Here is a 26,962-nt window from a genome sequence, read left to right as displayed (position 1 = left end):
ATGGAAAGTTTGTTACAGTGTTGAACTGCGAAGAGAAAACACTGTCTTTTGACAATAAGTTAGAATGTTTCATGACTGAATAGAAAATGTATACAAAGAATTAGTGTTAAAGTAGTATTTTTGTTGTGACTTTGAACAGCAACATGTCAATCTTAAAACTGATGATGTAAAGATTGATAAAGAATTGTGTATTCTATCTTGATACCATGATATGATTGCACATGTGGTATATGATAATCATTTGTTAAAAGAGATTCATTATATGTATTTAATGAAGGGTTTGTTTTTATTTTTCAGAATGGAACAAGGATGTCCTGATAGGCCAAGTAGAGACTTTAGACCTACTTGTAAATATTGCCTGGCTGGGTGACCACTACTGGAGATATATAAGTAATCAGGTGGAACAGCGCCATCCAGTGCTGTTATTTGGCCTTCACCCAGACATCATTGCCTTGGGAGCAGACTTTACCCGCATCAGGTTCCCAACATGTAAAACTCTTCCCACAAACTTTCCTGTTGGCTGTGATTATGAAACAAATCAATTTACAAAATTTGTTTGGTCGAAAATAAAGACAAATGCTCCTGAAGCCTATTATGTCATCTCAAAATTTCATTTTGAACAATTGGAGTTTGAATCTCTACTTAAGAATTACAGCATATCTAAATCTGTATCAAGTGTTGCGTGTGATTGGTTAAATCAGAATAGACATAAATGGTTGGCATGGATACCGAAAAATTTATCGATGAAACAGAAAATTTATTTGCTTGGATTTTTTCCTGTATCTGGAGTACAATGGACTCAACCCGGATTGGTGCAAGGTAAGATTTGTCTTGACAAAAATGTTTAAATTTTGTAAGATGTCTGAATTCTAAATGCTAGTATTTACCAACCTAACTAAATATGATCACTCATCTAATATTTCTGAAGGTGTACAATCATGAAAATTGGATAAATGCTTTGGAGACTTGCATTACTCAGAGTTACTCATATATAACATACTTTTGATGTCTTCCTCTTACATTACTCAGGTGTCAAATATGTGAAAATGAAATGGGTAAACATATTTGATTATCTCTTCAAATTCATTTGGTAAGTGTTATTTAATTCTATCTACAACTGCAGGTATAAAAGTGACATACTCTCAAGGTGTGCTTTAGTGGTAACTTCCAAATTGTTCAGAGGTTCCATTTTAAGAGCTCTGCAATGCTCTCATGCTTAAACAGGATTAACCTTGCGTTCTAGGCCCACCTCAGCATAAAGTGTTATATTACTTTTAAAGTATAAAAGTATACCTTTAACTTCAAACTCATTATTGTATTTACAAGACGGATGATAATTAATTTTTCTATAAAATTTTTACCTAGGAATCACATGCCATAAAAGTATAAATTAAGCATTTTCTTGTCTGATGGTGTTAGCCAAAACACAGCACATAATTGGAATAGGTAGCTTTGAACGAGAGTATCTTACCTTGATTGCTTACATGCTCAGGTGAGATTACAGGCCATCTGGGCCTCTATTGGACCCTCTAAAACTCCTATGCCTATTACAGGTAAAATTCTGTTTAATATGCATACTTTGAAAAAGAAAAGAAGAATAATGCTTGAAAGGTTCTGAAATTCCAACACTATGATTATCCACATGTTTACTTCAAAGGTTGTGATCACCACATTTTCATGTAGGTATTTGACTCATTTTGTTTTTGTTTATTGTGTTATGAAAATGTAATTTCTAGTGGAATCTCAAAGTTTAAAAACTTTCTCAGCAGCCATTGATTAGAATAACAATGTACTTAATTACAGGAGCTGAACTGGCCTTAGACAGAGTAAATAAAAATCCTGGAGTTTTACCAAATCATGACCTTGAACTCATCATTGTTGACTCTCAGTGTAAAGCAGATGTAGCCATGAGGGAATACATCAAATATATTCACAACTCTACCAACCTCAATATAGCTGGTGTCTTAGGTAAGTCTTCAGGGTTTGGTGCAGTAGCTATGGTTCTACCAACCTCAATATAGCTGGTGTCTTAGGTAAGTCTTCAGGGTTTGGTGTAGTAGCTATGGTTCTACCAACCTCAATATAGCTGGTGTCTTAGGTAAGTCTTCAGGGTTTGGTGCAGTAGCTATGGTTCTACCAACCTCAATATAGCTGGTGTCTTAGGTAAGTCTTCAGGGTTTGGTGTAGTAGCTATGGTTCTACCAACCTCAATATAGCTGGTGTCTTAGGTAAGTCTTCAGGATTTGGTGTAGTAGCTATGGTTCTACCAACCTCAATATAGCTGGTGTCTTAGGTAAGTCTTCAGGATTTGGTGTAGTAGCTATGGTTCTACCAACCTCAATATAGCTGGTGTCTTAGGTAAGTCTTCAGGGTTTGGTGCAGTAGCTATGGTTCTACCAACCTCAATATAGCTGGTGTCTTAGGTAAGTCTTCAGGATTTGGTGTAGTAGCTATGGTTCTACCAACCTCAATATAGCTGGTGTCTTAGGTAAGTCTTCAGGATTTGGTGCAGTAGCTATGGTTCTACCAACCTCAATATAGCTGGTGTCTTAGGTAAGTCTTCAGGATTTGGTGCAGTAGCTATGGTTCTACCAACCTCAATAAAGCTTGTGTCTTAGGTAAGTCTTCAGGATTTGGTGCAGTAGCTATGGTTCTACCAACCTTAATATAGCTGGTGTCTTAGGTAAGTCTTCAGGGTTTGGTGCAGTAGCTATGGTTCTACCAACCTTAATATAGCTGGTGTCTTAGGTAAGTCTTCAGGATTTGGTGCAGTAGCTATGGTTCTACCAACCTTAATATAGCTGGTGTCTTAGGTAAGTCTTCAGGATTTGGTGCAGTAGCTATGGTTCTACCAACCTTAATATAGCTGGTGTCTTAGGTAAGTCTTCAGGGTTTGGTGTAATGTTATTTGCATCTATCCCCACCAGGGTCTCATAGTCTTTTGATTAGATATACAAGTTATCAAGTATAGTTCACCATTATTTCAAATTTACAGTTTAGCTTTCGAAAATTTAAGTTTAATCAAATTTCAAGTAGATCCATTTGTAAATCAAAATAGCTGATATGACAATCTTGAGCCTTAGATAATATCAAAACATCTGATTTTCTGTAAATATTTAATTGACTGTTTTATTTTTGGATAGGCCCAGCATGCTCTGATGAAGCAGAGTCCATTGCGTCCCTGTCTAAGCACTTCTACATGTTTACAGTAAGCTACAGTGCAGAGGCATCATCACTTTCTGACAGAGTTACCTACCCTTATTTCTACCGTACAATTCCCCAAATCAGTGTGCACAAGTAAGACATGTTTCTTTGCTCTGAATATTCTTCATATTCACATTGACAGTCTACACCAATATCTCAGTATAATCTCCAGACAATCAGCAGTGTCTACACCAATATCGTAGTATAATCTATATTTACTCTTGACCGTCTTTGCGATACAGAATAAAAAAATCTGTATGTATAACTCCAGTATTTAAATTAAGATGATTTTGTATGCATAAACTATGTTTTACTTATTTCAGCTTTGATACACATCACATACATAGAAATCTACTTAAACTATGTGTAGACGGAGATTTAACTATATTTTTCATCTCACACACATCATACATGTCCTGTCCACTGAAATATTTCACTTTATCATTAAGTAAAAAGTCTAGTTATCATTTGAATATAAATAACTCTTGTGTATAACTTCTCTGCAAATTACTTTTATATGTGTCTATTGTGTTTTAATATATACCTGACTCTCCATGAATTTGAATTAAAATAAGATTTGAAATTTTTGTATTCAGATATGTGTATGAGCAACTTTTCAACAAATTAGAATGGCACCAAGTGGGTGCATTAGCAGAGGCAGGCCAGGAATTGCCAGAGTATCACCTTTTACTTCAGGATCATCTACAGAAATCTGGGGTCAAGGTCGTTATCCGGCACGATATAGTACAAACACATGATCACAGCTATGATGTCACCCAGGTAAAACTTGTGTCACCTGAATGGTATAGTTGTAATGGCTTTTAAATGTTATCATTCCGTGTTATAGTTACTTTTTCTTTTTAGATTTTTGCTGACCTGCGAGCGAGAAATGTCAGGATAATCATTGCTGATTTCTATGTGGGAGCAGCTCGTGCAATCATGTGTGAAGCTTATCGACAGGTTTGTAGCTAATGCATCAGTGTTAAACTGAAGATATATACTTTTATCTTTATATCACAAGATCAATACCAAAAAGTCTTGTTCACACAGATATGGCATGTAATTACTGAGGACACATATCTTGTTCACACAGATATGGCATGTAATTACTGAGGACACATATCTTGTTCACACAGATATGGCATGTAATTACTGAGGACACATATCTTGTTCACACAGATATGGCATATAATTACTGAGGACACATATCTACAGAAATTAAGTTGGTGTATTTTCAAATTTTCATGATCAATATTTTAATGTAACACATGTTTTTCTACACAATGCATAGCTGAACAAATACTGACGTAATCAGATCAGGCTTATTTAACTTAATATGGTCAGATACACACAAACATACATTAGTCACTACGATGGTGGAGGCACAACATCCCTAAAAGTACGATTCGGTGGAAATCCCGATGAACTGGCCATTGATCCAATAGTATACACGAGGTCTCGCTAAAAATCCAGGTAATGAGTACAAAGGAGTGAGTCCAACACAGTAGTTCTTCTGTATACTTGATGTTTATTGCAAAGCGTTGTTCAACAAACAAACAATAGACATCAAGTATAAGGAAGAACTATCAGGATGGACTCACTCCTTTGTACTCAAACACACATTAGACTTAGAAACTGTCCTTAGTACCACCTTGATGCATTCACCCAGGACCATGGTTCTATTTGTTGTCTTGGATAGAGGATCTATAATTAGATTTCATATTATGGAGAGAGTCTTCAAACTTTTTCACGCGACCAATTCAAGGTGACAAGTTTCCTTAATCTCTTGAGTTCAACAAACGTACAATGTAACTAAGCATTCATTGCGTTCAATAAGACCAATTAAATTAGACTGATATCAGGTGTGGATTTATTTTCACTTCCTGTCTCAATCTTTGGTGATGTCACATGACAAGTTCTGTCATGATGTCACAATTGAAACGCAGCCCAGTCACCCACAGCTGTGCTAGGTGTTACATGTCATGTGTTCACTCAACAGAATTTATGTTATGGATGTTATTACTCTGATAACTGGGTGCTTATGTAAACTTTATTGCAATTACCTCTGTAATGTCAATATATGTATCTGCTAGCATGTAAAAAGTTAAGCTTGAGGTTAAGTGTGAAAATCCTCTGTCAACTTCAGTTACCGTCAAAAGTCTTAGATTTACAAAATGTGAGGAATTATCAAAAGAACATCCTTTTAATGATTTGATAAAAGCTGCATCAAAAACAAAAAATAAAATATTTTTTTGTTGTGTTTCAGAGGATGACGGCTCATGAAGGTTATGTGTGGTTTTTGCCTTCACTGTGGTACTCTGTTGGCTGGTGGCAGGTCAGACAAGGGGCGGATGACATTCCCTGTACCACTCAACAGATGCTTTATGCTATTGATGGTCATTTCATACTATCCAAGACTTTTGCAGATTCAGATCAAACAGTCATCATGGGCAACTTTACTGTAGGAATGTTTAAGAAGTTATACGCAGAAAGAGTTGGGAGAGCAGTAGGTCTTCTATTGAAATATTAGAAATTTTACAATATACCATTTCATTTTTGAGCTATATTCAGTTGGTGACAACTATGTAACATTTAAGAATTTTGATGTTATTGAAGCGTCAAAACTACTAAATACTGTGTTTAATAATAGATGATCTTTCCTGAGCTTCCACTCATGTAAGATTTCTGATGTTTTTCCTACTAGCAGTGATACTGATGTTGAACATTTTTGATACTTTGTAGCAGGTGAAACCCAGTCCCTATGCAACTTATGTATACGATGCAGTGTGGGTGTATGCTCTCGGGCTCAACAAGCTTCTCAGCTCGCAGCCAGGAGCATTAGAACTGCTTCATCAAAAATCTACAGCAGAGTAAGTGCCTCCTGTTAAATGAGTGTTACAGCTTCTACCATCAAATGTATTGTTACCACATTATCTTACATTTCATCAAAATGACTTCCATAATTTGTCACCACCTGTAGTAAGTCACCTGTAGTAAGTCACCACCTGTAGTAAGTCACCACCTGTAGTAAGTTATTACCTGTAGTAAGTCACCACCTGTAGTAAGTTATCACCTGTAGTAAGTTATCACCTGTAGTAAGAAGTCACCACCTGTAGTAAGTTATCACCTGTAGTAAGTTATCACCTGTAGTAAGAAGTCACCACCTGTAGTAAGTTATCACCTGTAGTAAGAAGTCACCACCTGTAGTAAGTTATCACCTGTAGTAAGTTATCACCTGTAGTAAGAAGTCACCACCTGTAGTAAGTTATCACCTGTAGTAAGAAGTCACCACCTGTAGTAAGTTATCACCTGTAGTAAGTTATCACCTGTAGTAAGAAGTCACCACCTGTAGTAAGTTATCACCTGTAGTAAGAAGTCACCACCTGTAGTAAGTTATCACCTGTAGTAAGAAGTCACCACCTGTAGTAAGTTATCACCTGTAGTAAGAAGTCACCACCTGTAGTAAGTTATCACCTGTAGTAAGAAGTCACCACCTGTAGTAAGTTATCACCTGTAGTAAGAAGTCACCACCTGTAGTAAGTTATCACCTGTAGTAAGTTATCACCTGTAGTAAGAAGTCACCACCTGTAGTAAGTTATCACCTGTAGTAAGAAGTCACCACCTGTAGTAAGTTATCACCTGTAGTAAGAAGTCACCACTAGTACGAGACATCATTAAAGGGTTTCTATGAGTACCATATGCTTTGACTGAAATAAATCACATGGAACCAATTGCAAATTTACGCTAAATTATTTGAAGATTGCAGTTAAATAACATTCCTGTGTATTTAATTGATAATATATTCTTTTCTTATGTGGTTTCTTGACAACAGTATATGTAGGAAAGCATAGCAGATATTTCCAATAGACTATTGCACCTTGGGATCAATAGGTTGAGGCCCTGGATGGGGGCAACAAAAAATTATACAAATGTGTATACTATTACTAAAGCCATTAAGGAGGCAAGTTGTTTTTTGTATTTTTTGAGATTTTATAGGACGCTGGGAATGGCCCTGAAAAGGGCCATTGAATGGGGTAGGATATTAAGTATACACTTACCAATTAATGTAAATTAATGAAAAGACCTTTTGTGGGCCCCACTGTGCTTGCTTACACATTGATATGCATCACTTTGTCCTGGAGTGAAGAGGTCAAATTTTTTAATGGCTACCATGTTTGTTTACCATGTCCATGACTTTGATGCAGCTTACAAAAAGGTATTATGGGATTATAGGAACTTTATCAACATGCAGTAGTCTTTGTTAATATTTAACAGTACAGACACTGGTGGAGAGGTTGTAATACTCTACATAATGTCAGGCCCTACCTGTGCTTTGGCAATTACTGAAGGCCCCAAACAAGTTCGATATTTTATGTATTTTAAATGAGCAACACAATTTAAAGATACATCCATGAAATAAAGGATTATTTGTGCAAAATTCATCAGTAAACTTTATTGAATGTTACACTGATGATCAGGATAAACTGCCTTCCTTTGTTATATCAACAAACTTTGGTCATCACAACAGTAACCACTTCCTAACTCACCAGTAGTACAAACATAACAATTATATAGTAGTCGTGATATGGTAAGAACGGGTGCAGGTTATATGCGGATCAAATAAAACTTGGCTAATCCCTGCGGTTATACTCGTGCGCTTTATACAGTATATTTTCATGGAACAATAATTGTAATAATTGATCAGTTAATGCCTGACAGTTTAAAGTCATTGTTTCTGTTGTAGTAAATAGGTTTATGATATTGTTTCTGTTGTAGTAAATAGGTTTATGATATTGTTTCTGTTGTAGTGAATAGGTTTATGATATTGTTTCTGTTGTAGTAAATAGGTTTATGATATTGTTTCTGTTGTAGTAAATAGGTTTATGATATTGTTTCTGTTGTAGTAAGTATAGTGTAGGTTTATGATATTGTTTCTGTTGTAGTAAATAGGTTTATGATATTGTTTCTGTTGTAGTAAATAGGTTATGATATTGTTTCTGTTGTAGTGAATAGGTTTATGATATTGTTTCTGTTGTAGTGAATAGGTTTATGATATTGTTTCTGTTGTAGTAAATAGGTTTATGATATTGTTTCTGTTGTAGTGAATAGGTTTATGATATTGTTTCTGTTGTAGTAAGTAGGTTCTGTTGTAGTGAATAGGTTTATGATATTGTTTCTGTTGTAGTAAATAGGTTTATGATATTGTTTCTGTTGTAGTAAGTAGGTTCTGTTGTAGTGAATAGGTTTATGATATTGTTTCTGTTGTAGTAAGTAGATTCTGTTGTAGTAAATAGGTTTATGATATTGTTTCTGTTGTAGTAAATAGGTTTATGATATTGTTTCTGTTGTAGTAAATAGGTTTATGATATTGTTTCTGTTGTAGTAAGTAGGTTCTGTTGTAGTGAATAGGTTTATGATATTGTTTCTGTTGTAGTAAATAGGTTTATGATATTGTTTCTGTTGTAGTAAGTAGGTTTATGATATTGTTTCTGTTGTAGTAAGTAGGTTCTGTTGTAGTGAATAGGTTTATGATATTGTTTCTGTTGTAGTAAATAGGTTTATGTTTTAGGTTTATGATATGCAGTAAGTTTCTGTTGTATAATAGGTTTATGTTTCTGTTGTAGTAAGTATGATATTGTTTCTGTTGTAGTAAATAGGTTAGGTTTATGATATTGTTTCTGTTGTAGTAAATAGGTTTATGATATTGTTTCTGTTGTAGTAAATAGGTTTATGATATTGTTTCTGTTGTAGTAAATAGGTTTATGATATTGTTTCTGTTGTAGTAAGGTTTATGATATTGTTTCTGTTGTAGTAAATAGGTTTATGATATTGTTTCTGTTGTAGTAAGGTAGGGTTCTGTTGTAGTAAATAGGTTTATGATATTGTTTCTGTTGTAGTAAATAGGTTTATGATATTGTTTCTGTTGTAGTAAGTAGGTTCTGTTGTAGTTAATAGGTTTATGATATTGTTTCTGTTGTAGTAAATAGGTTTATGATATTGTTTCTGTTGTAGTAAATAGGTTTATGATATTGTTTCTGTTGTAGTAAGTAGGTTCTGTTGTAGTAAATAGGTTTATGATATTGTTTCTGTTGTAGTAAGTAGGTTCTGTTGTAGTGAATAGGTTTATGATATTGTTTCTGTTGTAGTAAATAGGTTTATGATATTGTTTCTGTTGTAGTAAATAGGTTTATGATATTGTTTCTGTTGTAGTAAATAGGTTTATGATATTGTTTCTGTTGTAGTAAGGTTTATGATATTGTTTCTGTTGTAGTAAATAGGTTTATGATATTGTTTCTGTTGTAGTAAATAGGTTTATGATATTGTTTCTGTTGTAGTAAATAGGGTTATGATATTGTTTCTGTTGTAGTAATAGGTTTATGATATTGTTTCTGTTGTAGTAAATAGGTTTATGATATTGTTTCTGTTGTAGTAAATAGGTTTATGATATTGTTTCTGTTGTAGTAAATAGGTTTATGATATTGTTTCTGTTGTAGTAAATAGGTTTATGATATTGTTTCTGTTGTAGTAAATAGGTTTATGATATTGTTTCTGTTGTAGTAAATAGGTTTATGATATTGTTTCTGTTGTAGTAAATAGGTTTAAGTAAATAGGTTTATGATATTGTTTCTGTTGTAGTAGTAAATAGGTTTATGATATTGTTTCTGTTGTAGTAAATAGGTTTATGATATTGTTTCTGTTGTAGTAAGTTTATGATATTGTTTCTGTTGTAGTAAATAGGTTTATGATATTGTTTCTGTTGTAGTAAGTAGGTTTATGATATTGTTTCTGTTGTAGTGGTTTATGATAGGTTTATGATATTGTTTCTGTTGTAGTAAATAGGTTTATGATATTGTTTCTGTTGTAGTGATAAATAGGTTTATATATTGTTTCTGTTGTAGTGATGATATTGTTTCTGTTGTAGTAAGTAGGTTTATTATTTTCTGTTGTAGTAAATAGGTTTATGATATTGTTTCTGTTGTAGTGGTTTAATAGGTTGTAGTAAATAGGTTTATGATATGTTTCTGTTGTAGTTTTATGATATTGTTTCTGTTAGTAAGTAGGTTTAGTAAATAGGTTTATGATATTGTTTCTGTTGTAGTAAATAGGGTTATGATATTATTTCTGTTGTAGTAAGTAGGTTTATGATATTGTTTCTGTTGTAGTAAATAGGTTTATGATATTGTTTCTGTTGTAGTAAATAGGTTTATGATATTGTTTCTGTTGTAGTAAATTTATGATATTGTTTCTGTTGTAGTAAATAGGTAGGTTTCTGTTGTAGTAAGTTTATGTATTCTGTTGTAGTAAGTAGGTTTATGATATTGTTTCTGTTGTAGTAAATAGGTTTATGATATTGTTTCTGTTGTAGTAAATAGGTTTGATATTGATATTGTTTCTGTTGTAGTAAATAGGTTTATGATATTGTTTCTGTTGTAGTAAATAGGGTTTATGATATTGTTTCTGTTGTAGTAAATAGGTTTATGATATTGTTTCTGTTGTAGTAAGTAGGTTCTGTTGTAGTAAATAGGTTTATGATATTGTTTCTGTTGTAGTAAATAGGTTTATGATATTGTTTCTGTTGTAGTAAGTAGGTTCTGTTGTAGTAAATAGGTTTATGATATTGTTTCTGTTGTAGTAAATAGGTTTATGATATTGTTTCTGTTGTAGTAAATAGGTTTATGATATTGTTTCTGTTGTAGTAAGTAGGTTCTGTTGTAGTAAATAGGTTTATGATATTGTTTCTGTTGTAGTAAATAGGTTTATGATATTGTTTCTGTTGTAGTAAGTAGGTTTATAGTAAGTAGGTTTATGATATTGTTTCTGTTGTAGTAAATAGGTTTATGATATTGTTTCTGTTGTAGTAAATAGGTTTATGATATTGTTTCTGTTGTAGTAAATAGGTTTATGATATTGTTTCTGTTGTAGTAAGTAGGTTTATGATATTGTTTCTGTTGTAGTAAGTAGGTTCTGTTGTAGTAAATAGGTTTATGATATTGTTTCTGTTGTAGTAAATAGGTTTATGATGTTTCAGTACCTTGGTGCACTACATCAATGAAACAGACTTCCAAGGGGTATCTGGGAGGGTACGGTTTGAGGGAGGAGATCGTCCCGGACAGATACAAGTCATGCAGGTCTTCCACAATATCACCAGAGTTGTAGGCAAATATACTCCTGGGGTTCCAGCTGGGGCAGGAACGCTGGACCTGTACCAGTCACACATCAGATGGCTTACCCCCGGGGGTCATACACCTAGCGACGGTCAGCCAGGTACGTGCTTGTTTATTACAGCCTCTTATTCATTCTTAAAAATGCCTTTTCCAAAAATTCCGTTTTTATTTGAAAATACTTTGACTCTGTTGGATAAATTGATTTGCTGCTCATCCAAGTATTTATATCTGAATTATTGTAAAATTTTGAGAATTTTGATGAGATCAATTTCAGATCATGATTGTGGGTGCAATTGTTGTTAAGTCATGGAGTAAAAGTACTTTAATATCTATGTCAAATTGTTATTGAAAATATTGGATTTGTTTTATTTTTAAAGTTTAATATATTTTAATGTGAGAAATAATTAACTTATAAAAATTTGTATGATTTAAGTTTAAAACTGTTTTATCAATTTCAATAACTAACTGTAAAACGATACTTTCAGGTCTAAATACCAAAATACTCATCATGGATGTTACTCCTGATTTACTATAGAATTAGACACTTCAATGTAAAAAATGCATGAAAACATTTCTTATTTATACGTATATCAGGATTTCAAGAAAGTGATATATGTGATTGTCTCATTTAATTACGAAATTGTTCAATGGTATAAATTTTTTTTAAAAGTCTAAGAATGATTTTCCTTAATTCATTTGTGCACAGAGGAGAAGTTGTGTGTGATTGAAGACTTCCGAGAGATGTTCAGTGTAAGCTGTGAGATGTCCATTGTTATTGCTAATGTCATCGGCTTTGGGGTGTTCGTCATCTTAGTTGTGTTTGTACTAGTCGTCATCAAATTCAGGTAACAAGGAATTGATTGTTTGTAAGGTTTGAAAACAGTTACAGTATTATGTAGTACACCTGTCATTTATCATACTTAATCCATCAGTACACCTGTGTTCATTTATCATACAATACATCAGACAGATCCTGTGATGTTTCATCTTCATATGTAATCACTTTAAAGTACACCTGTGATTTATCATACTTAATCACCTGTCATTTATCAAACCATGTACACCTGTCATTTATCATACTTAATCCATCAGTACACCTGTCATTTATCATACTTAATCCATCAGTACACCTGTCATTTATCATACTTAATCCATCAGTACACCTGTCAGTTATCATACTTAATCCATCAGTACACCTGTGATTTATCATACTTAATCCATCAGTACACCTGTGATTTATCATACTTAATCCATCAGTACACCTGTCATTTATCATACTTAATCCATCAGTACACCTGTGATTTATCATACTTAATCCATCAGTACACCTGTCATTTATCATACTTAATCCATCAGTACACCTGTCATTTATCATACTTAATCCATCAGTACACCTGTCATTTATCATACTTAATCCATCAGTACACCTGTGATTTATCATACTTAATCCATCAGTACACCTGTGATTTATCATACTTAATCCATCAGTATTTATCACCTGTACATTTATTTATCATACTTAATCCATCAGTACACCTGTATTTATCACTTAATCTGTACATTTTTATCATACTTAATCCATCAGTACACCTGTCATTTATCATACTTAATCCATCAGTACACCTGTCATTTATCATACTTAATCCATCAGTACACCTGTGATTTATCATACTTAATCCATCAGTACACCTGTCATTTATCATACTTAATCCATCAGTACACCTGTGATTTATCACACTTAATCCATCAGTACACCTGTGATTTATCATACTTAATCCATCAGTACACCTGTGATTTATCATACTTAATCCATCAGTACACCTGTGATTTATCATACTTAATTGATCAGTACACCTGTGATTTATCATACTTAATTGATCAGTACACCTGTGATTTATCATACTTAATTAATCAGTACACCTGTGATTTATCATACTTAATCCATCAGTACACCTGTGATTTATCATACTTAATCCATCAGTACACCTGTGATTTATCATACTTAATCCATCAGTACACCTGTGATTTATCATACTTAATTCATCAGTACACCTGTGATTTATCATACTTAATCCATCAGTACACCTGTGATTTATCATACTTAATCCATCAGTACACCTGTGATTTATCATACTTAATCCATCAGTACACCTGTGATTTATCATACTTAATCCATCAGTACACCTGTGATTTATCATACTTAATCCATCAGTACACCTGTGATTTATCATACTTAATCCATCAGTACACCTGTGATTTATCATACTTAATCCATCAGTACACCTGTGATTTATCATACTTAATTAATCAGTACACCTGTCATTTATCATACTTAATCCATCAGTACACCTGTGATTTATCATACTTAATCCATCAGTACACCTGTGATTTATCATACTTAATCCATCAGTACACCTGTGATTTATCATACTTAATCCATCAGTACACCTGTGATTTATCATACTTAATCCATCAGTACACCTGTGATTTATCATACTTAATTAATCAGTACACCTGTGATTTATCATACTTAATTAATCAGTACACCTGTGATTTATCATACTTAATCACATTTATCATACTTAATCCATACACCTGTGATCATACTTAATCATCAGTACACCTGTCATTTATCATACTTAATCCATCAGTACACCTGTCATTTATCATACTTAATCCATCAGTACACCTGTCATTTATCATACTTAATCCATCAGTACACCTGTCATTTATCATACTTAATCCATCAGTACACCTGTCATTTATCATACTTAATTCATCAGTACACCTGTCATTTATCATACTTAATCCATCAGTACACCTGTCATTTATCATACTTAATTCATCAGTACACCTGTCATTTATCATACTTAATTCATCAGTACACCTGTCATTTATCATACTTAATTCATCAGTACACCTGTGATTTATCATACTTAATTCATCAGTACACCTGTCATTTATCATACTTAATCCATCAGTACACCTGTCATTTATCATACTTAATCCATCAGTACACCTGTCATTTATCATACTTAATCCATCAGTACACCTGTGATTTATCATACTTAATCCATCAGTACACCTGTGATTTATCATACTTAATCCATCAGTACACCTGTCATTTATCATACTTAATCCATCAGTACACCTGTCATTTATCATACTTAATCCATCAGTACACCTGTGATTTATCATACTTAATCCATCAGTACACCTGTGATTTATCATACTTAATCCATCAGTACACCTGTGATTTATCATACTTAATCCATCAGTACACCTGTGATTTATCATACTTAATCCATCAGTACAATCCATCAGTACTGTGATTTATCATACTTAATCCATCAGTACACCTGTGATTTATCATACTTAATCCATCAGTACACCTGTGATTTATCATACTTAATCCATCAGTATTTCACCTGTTTTATCATACTTAATCCAGATCAGTACACCTGTGATCAACTGTCCATCAGTACACCTTATGATTTATCATACTTAATCCATCAGTACACCTGTGATTTATCATACTTAATCCATCAGTACACCTCAGTACACCTGTGATTTATCATACTTAATTCATCAGTACACCTGTGATTTATCATACTTAATTTACCATTTTCATGTCAGTTACAATATATTTGATAATTAGGAGTTTGTTCTTTTTTTAGATTGACTTCCTCACAGAGTCTGAGATAATGAAACGGTTTTCCCATCCAAATATTGTCAAGTTACTTGGGGTGTGTACAAGGGGCGAGCCAGTGCTTGCCATAATGGAGTACCATCTCCATGGTAAGTTTTTAGCCCACCATGAGATGTTGGGCTATTCAAATCACCCTGTGTCCATGGTCTGTTGTTCATCTGTCTGTCTGTCCGTCCGTCTGCAAACAATTTTTGTTATCACTATTTCTTGAAAAGTACTTTAATGGATCTTTCTCAAGTTGTATATGTAGGTGTGGTGATCTGTTTTTTTTCAGAATAAGTTAAAACAAACTCCTCTGTCATTTATTTTCAACAAGAATTTTATTTTGGATCACAAGATCCAGAATCTAGCCCTGTAACAACAGATAAAATTACAATTACTTAAAATCTACACTTACACACATATCACATATAACTTGACACATAAGTATGCACTTTGCCAGGCAAGGGAGATAACCCTTACTAAACTTATACGTCATTCAAATTATTTCAAATTACAATTATAGATGTAAATTGTAAATTAAATTATATTCTTGGGAACATTACATGTACCAATTGACATCAAATAACATTGTAGAACATATCGTACCTCCGTGCGGCACAAAGCCTTTATTCTGACCAAATAGACTTCTACAGCTGTTCTGTTCTAATACTGTAAAGGACAAATAAAAAATGGACTAAAAATATTTCCAAATCTCAAATACATATAAGAACAGAAACATATTTAGATCACTTTGGGAATTTGACAAAGTAAATCTTACAATATATGTTTTTCTAGATTTCACAATTTCAATCAATAATCATGATTAATTATATCTAACTAATCATATTAACTTGATAACCAAATATGGATCTAAAAATAAAAGCGTTGCCACACTTCAATAAAAATCATTCAAACACTTACATTCAAAAATATGTCCGTCCTGCCAGGAGTCCACTAAGGGTACTGCCTAAACAGACTTGAAACACAAAGAAACACGCACCAAACTGACCATAAGAACCTACCAATAAAAGTGGACAGGATTTTTTCAGTGAAGTTTGTTATGGCTATTTCTTGAGAACTACTGTATAGATCTTTCTCACATTTCATGTATAGGTTCCTCTTGGTACCTGGTTGTGCCCATTTAATTTTGGGACTGATCAAAAAATAAAAAAAGGCTCACAAGCAGCCATCTTTGATTTTGACTTTGAAAGATTTTTTTCACTATTTCTTAAGAAGTACTCTATAGATCTTTCTCAAACTTCATGTATAGGTTCCTCTTGGCCCCTGGTTGTGCCTGTTTGAGTTTGGGACTGATCAGAAAAAAATAATTGGCCGACAGGCAGCCATCTGGGATTTGGCTAGTAAAGGTTGTTCTCCCTATTTCTTAAGAAATACTTAATGGATATCTTTCAAATTTCATATCTATGTTTCCTTTGGTCTCTACTTGTACCCATTTGATTTTGGGACTGATTAGAAGAACAAAAATAGCTTCCAGGCGACCATTTTGGAAGATTATCATCACAATTTCTGCCAAGGAATGTTCCAATGTCTTATCATTAAGAGCAAAAACAGAGAAGAGAAAAGATCCAGTTTCCTAAAAACAAATAAAAATAAAAAAAATGGTGTGCACCAAGATCCTTCTGTACCTGTACAATACAGCCTTGGGGGTTTTACCTGTACAATACGGCCTTGGGGGTTATACCTGTACCATACAGCCTTGGGTGTTATACCTGTACAATATGGCCTTGGGGGTTTTACCTGTACAATACGACCTTGGGGGTTATACCTGTACCATACAGCCTTGGGTGTTATACCTGTACAATACAGCCTTGGAGGTTTTACCTGTACAATACGGCCTGGGGGGTTATACCTGTACCATACAGCCTTGGGGGTTATACCTGTACAATACAGCCTTGGGGGTTATACCTGTACAATACAGCCTTGGGTGTTATACCTGTACCATACAGCCTTGGGGGTTATACCTGTACCATACAGCCTTGGGGGTTAAACCTGTACTGTACCATACAGCCTTGGGGGTTATACCTGTACAATACAACCTTGGGGGTTATACCTGTACCATACAGCCTTGGGGGTTATACCTGTACAATACAGCGTAGGGTGTTATACCTGTACAATACAGCCTTGGGGGTTATATCTATACAATACAGCCTTGGGGGTTATACCTGTACCCTTTGGGGTTATACCTGTACAATACAGCCTTGGGTGTTATACCTGTACCATACAGCCTTGGGTGTTATACCTGTACCATACAGCCTTGGGGGTTATACCTGTACCATACAGCCTTGGGGGTTAAACCTGTACAATACAGCCTTGGGGGTTATACCTGTACAATACAGCGTTGGGTGTTATACCTGTACCCTTGGGGGTTATACCTGTACAATACAACCTTGGGGGTTATACCTGTACCATACAGCCTTGGGGGTTATACCTGTACAATACAGCGTTGGGTGTTATACCTGTACCCTTGGGGGTTATACCTGTACCATACAGCCTTGGGGGTTATACCTGTACCCTTTGGGGTTATACCTGTACAATACAGCCTTGGGGGTTAAACCTGTACTGTACCATACAGCCTTGGGGGTTATACCTGTACAATACAACCTTGGGGGTTATACCTGTACCATACAGCCTTGGGGGTTATACCTGTACAATACAGCGTAGGGTGTTATACCTGTACCCTTGGGGGTTATACCTGTACCATACAGCCTTGGGGGTTATATCTGTACAATGCAGCCTTGGGGTTATACCTGTACAATACAGCCTTGGGGGTTATATCTATACAATACAGCCTTGGGGGTTATACCTGTACCCTTTGGGGTTATACCTGTACAATACAGCCTTGGGTGTTATACCTGTACCATACAGCCTTGGGTGTTATATCTGTACCATACAGCCTTGGGGTTATACCTGTACAATACAGCCTTGGGGGTTATATCTGTACAATACAGCCTTCGGGGATATACCTGTACAATACGGCCTTGGGGGTTATACCTGTACAATACAGCCTTGGGGGTTATACCTGTACAATACAGCCTTGGGAGTTATACCTGTACAATACAGCCTTGGGGTTATACCTGTACAATACAGCCTTGGGGGTTATATCTGTACAATACAGCCTTGGGGGTTATACCTGTACCCTTTGGGGTTTTACCTGTACAATACAGCCTTGGGTGTTATACCTGTACCATACAGCCTTGGGGGTTATACCTGTATCATACAGCCTTGGGGGTTAAACCTGTACCATACAGCCTTGGGGGTTATATCTGTACAATACAGCCTTGGGGGTTATACCTGTACAATACAGCCTTGGGGGTTATACCTGTACAATACAACCTTGGGGTTATACCTGTACCATACAGCCTTGGGGGTTATACCTGTACAATACAGCCTTGAGGGTCATACCTGTACTATACAGCCTTGGGGGTTATACCTGTACCATACAGCCTTGGGGCTATACCTGTACCATACAGCCTTGGGGGCTATACCTGTACCATACAGCCTTGGGGGTTATACCTGTACCATACAGCCTTGGGGGTTATACCTGTACAATACAGCCTTGGGGGTTATATCTGTACAATACAGCCTTGGGGGATATACCTGTACAATACAGCCTTGGGGGTTATACCTGTACAATACAGCCTTGGGGGTTATATCTGTACAATACAGCCTTGGGGGTTATACCTGTACAATACAGCCTTGGGGGTTATACCTGTACAATACAGCCTTGGAGGTTATACCTGTACAATACAGCCTTGGGGGTTATACCTGTACAATACAGCCTTGGGGGTTATTCCTGTACAATACAGCCTTGGAGGTTATTCCTGTACAATACAGCCTTGGGGGTTATACCTGTACCATACAGCCTTGGAGGTTATACCTGTACCATACAGCCTTGGAGGTTATACCTGTACAATACAGCCTTGGAGGTTATACCTGTACAATACAGCCTTGGGGGTTATACCTGTACAATACAGCCTTGGGGGTTACAGCCTTTGGGGTTATATCTGTACAATACAGCATTGGGGGTTATACCTGTACAATACAGCCTTGGGGGTTATACCTGTACAATACAGCCTTGGAGGTTATACCTGTACAATACAGCCTTGGGGGTTATACCTGTACAATACAGCCTTGGGGGTTATACCTGTACAATACAGCCTTGGAGGTTATACCTGTACAATACAGCCTTGGGGGTTATACCTGTACCATACAGCCTTGGAGGTTATACCTGTACCATACAGCCTTGGAGGTTATACCTGTACAATACAGCCTTGGGGGTTATACCTGTACAATACAGCCTTGGGGGTTATACCTGTACAATACAGCCTTGGGGGTTATACCTGTACAATACAGCCTTGGGGGTTATACCTGTACAATACAGCCTTGGGGGTTATACCTGTACAATACAGCCTTGGAGGTTATACCTGTACAATACAGCCTTGGGGGTTATACCTGTACAATACAGCCTTGGGGGTTATACCTGTACAATACAGCCTTGGGGGTTATACCTGTACAATACAGCCTTGGGGGTTATACCTGTACAATACAGCCTTGGGGGTTATACCTGTACAATACAGCCTTGGGGGTTATACCTGTACCATACAGCCTTGGGGGTTATACCTGTACAATACAGCCTGGGGGTTATACCTGGCCTTGGAGGTTATACCTGTACAATACAGCCTTGGGGGTTATACCTGTACCATACAGCCTTGGAGGTTATACCTGTACCATACAGCCCTGGAGGTTATACCTGTACAATACAGCCTTGGGGGTTATACCTGTACATGTTTGGTGTTTTTACCTGAATACACTAATTATATTTTTCATTAGCTGTGTACAACAAAAAAATGTCTCTCCATTAAAATATTCATTTTTATTAGCTCTATGTTTGGATTGAGAGAGCACAGTAGGTGGTTTTTTAATAAAAAGTTTCCCTTTGTACCTGTGGAGTTTCAGCAGTTCCGCCTCAAACTAATGTTACTAATAATGATGTTATCATCTCTGATTGGTCCATTATATACTGTGTTATTTGATCTTCATGTGTTGACACTAATATATAGTCATATAGTGTTGTCTTTCTGTAGTAAAAACTTTTTATACACAATTATTAAAATAAACACATATTCATGTGTGACCAGGTGACCTGAAGACCTATCTGTTGTCCCGAAGGAGTCTAGTTGGTCAGGCAACACGAGAGGCTGAGGACATCAGTGCTGAACGTCTCACACAGATGGTGCTGGATATCACTAGTGGTCTGAAGTACATACATGACCTTAGATATGTACATAGGTAATATATATATTGTATCAGATATGTACATAGGTAATATACTATATATTCTGTAATTTATATATTCACATATGTACATAGGTAATATATATTCTGTATCAGATATGTACATAGGTAATATATATATACTGTATCAGATATTTACATAGGTAATATAATACTTTATCAGATATGCGCTTATCTTTGATATGGTAATGTTTCAAGATAATTAAACATTGATTTATATAATAAGCTGACTTTAACTGACCTGGAGCTTGGAGTAAAAAAGCCTGTTTAGACAGACTTTCTGTGTCAAATCAAATATCAAAAAGCTTCTGCTGGGTTCAGATGGATAAATCACGCGTTTATTTTATCAATATACATTGTATGATACAACTTTAATGTTACAGAGATTTGGCGTGTAGGAACTGTCTTGTGCATGCCAATCAGACTGTGAAAATTGGAGATTTTGGAATGACAAGGACATTGATTGAGTCTGATTACTACAGATTTACTAAAAAAGGTACCTAACGTAATAGCCCTCAGCTTTATCTTTATTTACATATATTATGTATTTTTTCTGTCAAACTGGGAGTTGATTTTGACTTTTATTAGGTCACTTGAGACAAATTCTCAAGTGACCTATTGCTATCGCCCTTTTTCCACCATCATGCATGGCAAACAATAAACATTTTTGACTTCCTTTTAATAACCAAAAGGCCCAGAGTGCTGATATTTGAACTGTAGCATGCTGGAATGAAGGGTATGCAAGTTTGTATAAATTAATGACCTTGACACGCTTTGAAGGTCACGGGGTAAAATGTGTTGAAATTTTTAAACAACTTCTTTTCAATAACCTAAAGGTCCAGAGTGCTGATATTGGGCTTATTGTATGCTGGCATGATTGGCTACCATGTTTGTTCATATAGTTGACCTTGACCTTCTTTCAGGGTCACATGTATCAAATATGTTAAAATCTTTAAATGACTTCTTCTCAATAACAAAAAGGCACAGGGTCATGATATTGGGCCTGTAGCATGCTGAGATGAAGTGCTATCATGTTTGTTCAAATGAATGACCATGAACTTGAGTTAAGGTGTCACAGGGGTCAAATATGCTTAACTACAACAACAGAGAGTATTATCAGTTCAGTTTACCCGGTAATTGAAAATTAAGCCTTCAAACTTAGAAACAATAAAAAAGTATACATACATCAGTTCTGTTCTGTCTGTCCCAATGCTAGGACTGATGGACAGGTACTAAAACTGTCCAAAGACCTGAAGACCTCAGGTGACTGTTAAGGCCCACTGGCCGCTTGTTTTGTATGATAACTTTGCCCTTCTCTGATTGGTCAAGAAGTACATTGAAATTTTGTATTAGCACATTGTCAACTCAGGAAATGGAGTTCAGTATCAATACAGTAAAATGAATCAGTGTAACCTGCCAACACATGTAGTTCTAAAATTAGCAACTTGGGATTTTTCGTTTCACCAAATCACAATACAAATTATTGGTGCGACAAAGTAGTAGACATTGATGACAAAGAAGCTACTGCGACAAAAGTATGGTTTGATGTTTTTTGGATCTTGTTCATTACTTAAATGTGATCGATTTTTAATCATAACTAAGGCCATCATATATGGATTACTTAACTGTATACAATAGTATTATCAGTACTTTGAAATCCTAACTAGTTTTTAATTTGTAATGATGGTTTAGGTAAAATGCCAGTTTAAAATACTTTTACTGTTTTCTCCTTAAGGCATGTTACCTGTGCGATGGATGTCTCCTGAAAGTTTATGGGATGGAATGTTTACTTCAAAGTCTGATATATGGAGTTTTGGGATCTTAGTGTTTGAGGTGGTAACATTTGGGAGTTTTCCATATCAGGGATTATCTAACAATCAGGTGCTGGAATTCGTTAAAAAGGGAAACAGGCTCATCCTTCCTGGCAACTGTCCTGAAGATTTGTAAGTAATTTGAACAAAATTTAATCTGATATTTTCCATCGCCAATATGTTATATATTTTATACAGGGGAGGAGGGTAAAGAAACCAAAATAGAAATAGAATGATTAGGATAAAAAGTACCGTTATGTGTAACTGTATGACGACCCATATATAATTGGTATTTGTCAAAAACATATTTGAGAGAAATTAAAGACTTACAAAATTTATTGGAAGTAAATGTAAAAAGGGAAAATTTAGATCTCTGAAAAATGCATTTCATTTCAGTAATAATAACCATAACTTTAGTATTCAAATACAGTACCTACATCCATCTTTGTATCCCAACAACAAAACATTCAAACAATCCCGCCCTCCCTAGGATCCATGAGCCATCACGGCAGGAACATGGAGTGATCTCCCTTCCTCTTACCTTTATGGCTGCTGACGAGTGCGGAGGTGTCTGAGCTAAGCGCTTTTCTTACTTCTTCTCTTCGTACTGCTATTGTCGTTTGAGTATATTGTTACTCATTTAGTAGTCTGTAAACCCATCTCCCAACTTATATTGTGAAATTAAGTATTGTCATTTGTTTATTTTGACGGTTTTTCCGGCTGTGTTTTCCTCCATGTGTTCGAGTGCGTGACCACGTGTCTCGTCGTTTGGATTTTCGTTAAGTTGGAATTTGTTTTCTTGCTGCTTTGTTGGCCGTTTTGTACGACCCTTTTCTTTTTTGCAGTGCAGTCTTGCTGCGTACGGTAGGCTTTGTACTCTCGTTCGTAGTTTTTTGATTGTTAGAAATCTTCATTGTCCTTGTTTGTCCTTGTTTTTCATTATTACAATTTTTATTGTTTTGATGATGGATAGTGCCGGGTTACGTCGGGGGTCAGTGCATGGGTGTTCCCATTTCTATGGCGAATGGGACCCCCATGATGCCTGTCCCCTTTGCCGACCTTGCAGCCAGACTTCGCCGTCTGAACTTTGTTTGCAGTTACGGACCTAGCCCATACATGTCTGGGTGTCCACCTGGTGGGAGTGGCCGTCTATCCATATTTTTCGGACATGGTGGCTAGCCCCAGACTCAGGCGTGACATGTGCCTAACGGTGAGTAGGGTTCCCAGGGGGAAGATGGCCCTGAGGCTGCTGAAGCTGAGACTCAGCATGCTCTGTCTGGGATGCAGGCCCTCCGGGCAGATGTCTCCCGTATTCTTGGGGCGGAGGTTTGCCCACCACCTTCTGCGTCATCGATTCTTGAGTCCACCACCCTTTTAGGTTCTTTGGTGGCCCCTCAGGCATCTGGTCGGTCAAATGGTCTCTGCCAGAAGGCACTATCGTGTCTTCAGCTCTGGCCACTGCCCGGGCTCGGGTTATGGAGAAGAATTCTTCCTCTACCCATGCTCCTGGGTTTGCTGGGTTGCAACTCGGCATTGGTGATCTGTCGGAAGCTTCTGCCAACGACTATGCCAACTAGCAACTAGCCTCTCAACCAGCAAGGCTGGAATCGAGAGAGCTGGCGGTCCAGCCCGGCAAATCGGTGGACCAGGTGATGTTCGGTGCTAAGGAACACCATAAGATGGATAGATTGTTGCGTCTCTACATCCAGATTCTGTCGTATATAGACTACCTGACAGTTTGTCTATATAGGGTATCCGACTTGCCTGAGGGTCGGTTATCTGAGGCAGAACAGGCCGACATACAGGACAGAATCACCTCTGCCCTGAACACGGGTTTGAGAGCATCGGCGGCCTTGCAGGTCTCCATGCTGTCTAACGTCGTGTTGGCCAGGTGGTTTTCAGTATTGAAAAACTGCCAGGTTGAGGAACCCTACCTCTCCCATTTGTTGACTGCCCCCTTCTCGGATTCTACCCTGTTCGGGGGGGTGCTTCCTTCTGTATAGAAGGACATGATGAAGGAGGACTCGGTTGCCTCAGCAGAGGTTTCAGACTGAGAAGGCCAGTGCCTTACAGGGGTCAGCGCCTCCTAAGAAGAAGGCGAAGTCTTCTGCGATGCTGAAGTCCAAGCCTCACTTCAAGGCCAACAAGGGGAATGGTAGGAAGGGTAAGAACCCTCCTGGGGGCAAGAAGAAGGGTTCCTGATGCCTTCAGCTCCATGGCCGCAGCAGACCAAGAGCCCGGTTGGGTGGACAGCTGTCTTCCCATCTCTCCTGCAGTGGCGGGAGATCACGGAAGATGCTTGGGCTTTGTCAGTGGTCAGGGAGGGTTTAGGTATCCCCCATCTTCAAGATCCGCCCCTCACCGCCCAGTTGATTTTCTTTCCCCCTCCGGGGGATGTAGAAAAGGCTTGGTGCTCCAGGAGAATGTAGGGACAATGCTGGCCAAGGGCATGGTAGAGGAGTGCACTCCCGGCTTCTACTCTAGAATGTTTCTGGTTCAGAAGAAGTCTTGGGCGTGGTGTCTGATCATAGATCTCAGTGCCTTCAACATGCACGTAGATTCTCTTCACTTCAAGATGGAGACCCCACGGGGCATTATGGCCTCTGTGAGGGACGGAATGTGGGCAACTTCAGTAGATCTGAAGGATGCCTACTTCAATATCCCCATCAAGAAGTCGGCACGGAAGTTCCTCCGTTTTACGTGCAAAAGCAGGGTCTTCCAATTCCGGGCCATGCCGGTTCACCAAATTGCTGCAGGTGGTTGTGGGATTCCTTCACTCGCGCGGAATAGACGTCCACATCTATTTTGACGACTCCCTCATGCTTGTTTGGTGAGGGAATCGCTAGTGAAGGACACTCAATTGGTCTTGAAACTCTTGCTCAGAGTCAGCTTCATTCCTTCCAGAGAGAAGTCAGAGGTTTCCCCGTCTCAGGATTTGTCTTCCTGGGGAACACGGTTCGGGGCTGAGCCCTTCCACCTCTGGAGAAGTTCGAGAAGGCCAGGGCTCTGGCTCTGACCTTCATTGCTTTGTTGCATGTCCAGGCACGTTGGTTCCTCAGTTTTCTCGGGTATCTCAACTCCCTGGCAGATGTGGTCCCCCTAGGGAGGCTTCACATCAGACTTTTCCAGATGTTTCTCCTGTCCAACTGGGTTCCATCATCCCGAAAGTGGGAGGCCTGGATTCCACTTACCCATTCGGTCAGGGAGTTGGCTCGCTAGTGGACCATTCAGGATAATGTTCTCCGCAGGGTGCCTCTGACCAAGCCTGTCCCCTCTATGACCCTGTTCACGGATGCTTCCGTGACGGAATGGGGAGCTTACCTCGACGGCCAATGCCGCTCGGAGGAGTGGTTTGGCGAACAGTTTTCGGAGCACATTGATGTGCTCGAGATGAGGGCTGTTCTTTTGGCTCTGCTGTCCTTTCCGGGTATCCTGCAGTCCAAAGTGATTTGTATGGCTACCGACAACTTTACAGTTCTTGTGTATCTGGAGAGGCAGGGGGGCACCAGGTCTCAGGGCCTGTGTGCCCTTCGCCATCCTCATCTTTCTTCTCTGCCAGGACATGCAGTTGACCATAGCGGTCAAGCATCTTCCTGGCAGTGGGGTGCTCCATAAAGGTTATTAGAGGAAGGGAGATCACTCTATGTTCCTGCCATGATGGCTCATGGATCGTAGGGAGGGCGGAATCGTTTTTATCTTTTGTTGTCGGGATACAAAGATGGGTGTAGGTACTGTATTTGCATACTAAAGTTATGGTAAGTATTACCTCATAAAAATTGGTTTTACATGAAAAAACCTCCAAATAACTGAACTACAAAATTATATTCCAGTTAGAAATTTTAATTTTGTGACTTCAAACACAGAGTTATGATCACTATTCATATTGAAGATTGATTCATGCTTTGATGATATTTCACTGCTTATCAATAAAAACTTCTCATTGTTAACATTTCTTACTAAAGCACCTAGTTTTTGTAAGCTGACCTACTGGTAATGTGATCTATAATAAACAAACTGATTGTTTACAGGTGTGACTTTATACATTCCTGTTTATCCTATGAGGCAAATGACCGTCCAGACATTGAAGATATATTTGACAAGCTGATGAAAGATCCTACTTTCATTCAACCGTGTCTGGATGCTCCGACAACAAGTGTTGTGATAGAGGATATGGAATCAATGGAACTAGTCAATGCTTCCTGTCAAAATACGATAACAAAATCTCACTCGGTCTTACCAACCCTTCTTAATAGACTCTCACAGACATCTCAGGATGTCAAACGCCTAAGTGCTGGTAGTCAAGGCAATAAACTGTCCACGCCCACAAAACTTTCAATCAAAACTTTTGTGCCTTCTATATTTACACGCTCCCGTAGCAACAGCCTTGACCTGGTGGCTCAATCACCATGTAAGAAGGACCTGTGCAATCAATTTGAAGAAATCCAAGATTATGAAAGTCCCGACAATTCAGAAACTGCAATAAAATCCAATCACAACTCCCATGAAATCCACGTAGACAGTGGCTACAGCCAGTATCCTCTCCTGAGTCCAGGTGAGCGTGGTGACTCCACCAGTGATTACTTCAGTGATAAAGATCAGTTGACGGTGCTAGAAATGTGTGAAACTATTACCTCAGTATAATGGTGTGGAAATCTAGTTTCTTAAAATCTTTTTGATGTGATGAAAACCCAAAACTGTTGTAGTAACATAACATTAAGTCTAAAATATAGACTTAGACGTATGTTAGATGCCTGTGAAAGCTGAGGTAGTTGGAT

General features: G+C 37.3%; 1 protein-coding gene across 1 annotated transcript in view; it reads left to right on the top strand.

Annotated features, from left to right (window-relative positions):
- LOC132561632 (uncharacterized) overlaps positions 1-26,828 on the top strand; it is a 35,610-nt gene extending 8,782 nt beyond the window's left edge. Inside the window, exons 5-19 of the mRNA XM_060226333.1 lie at positions 298-819; positions 1,804-1,968; positions 3,144-3,297; positions 3,801-3,984; positions 4,069-4,164; positions 5,471-5,710; positions 5,947-6,074; positions 11,234-11,469; positions 12,076-12,214; positions 14,821-14,824; positions 15,047-15,167; positions 20,220-20,370; positions 20,760-20,872; positions 22,112-22,319; positions 26,216-26,828. Of these exons, the coding sequence (XP_060082316.1) occupies positions 298-819; positions 1,804-1,968; positions 3,144-3,297; positions 3,801-3,984; positions 4,069-4,164; positions 5,471-5,710; positions 5,947-6,074; positions 11,234-11,469; positions 12,076-12,214; positions 14,821-14,824; positions 15,047-15,167; positions 20,220-20,370; positions 20,760-20,872; positions 22,112-22,319; positions 26,216-26,828 (3,074 nt within the window). The remainder of the gene's footprint in view (positions 1-297; positions 820-1,803; positions 1,969-3,143; positions 3,298-3,800; positions 3,985-4,068; positions 4,165-5,470; positions 5,711-5,946; positions 6,075-11,233; positions 11,470-12,075; positions 12,215-14,820; positions 14,825-15,046; positions 15,168-20,219; positions 20,371-20,759; positions 20,873-22,111; positions 22,320-26,215) is intronic.
- The last annotated feature ends 134 nt before the right edge of the window (positions 26,829-26,962 follow it).

This window comes from Ylistrum balloti, unplaced genomic scaffold, assembly GCF_031769215.1.
Source record: "Ylistrum balloti isolate Yb309-2 unplaced genomic scaffold, AGI_CSIRO_Ybal_v1 Utg371248, whole genome shotgun sequence".
NCBI classification, from domain to species: Eukaryota; Metazoa; Mollusca; class Bivalvia; order Pectinida; family Pectinidae; genus Ylistrum; species Ylistrum balloti.
The sequence above is the reverse complement of the archived record's forward strand: the minus strand, read 5'-3'. Positions and strand labels throughout refer to the sequence as shown.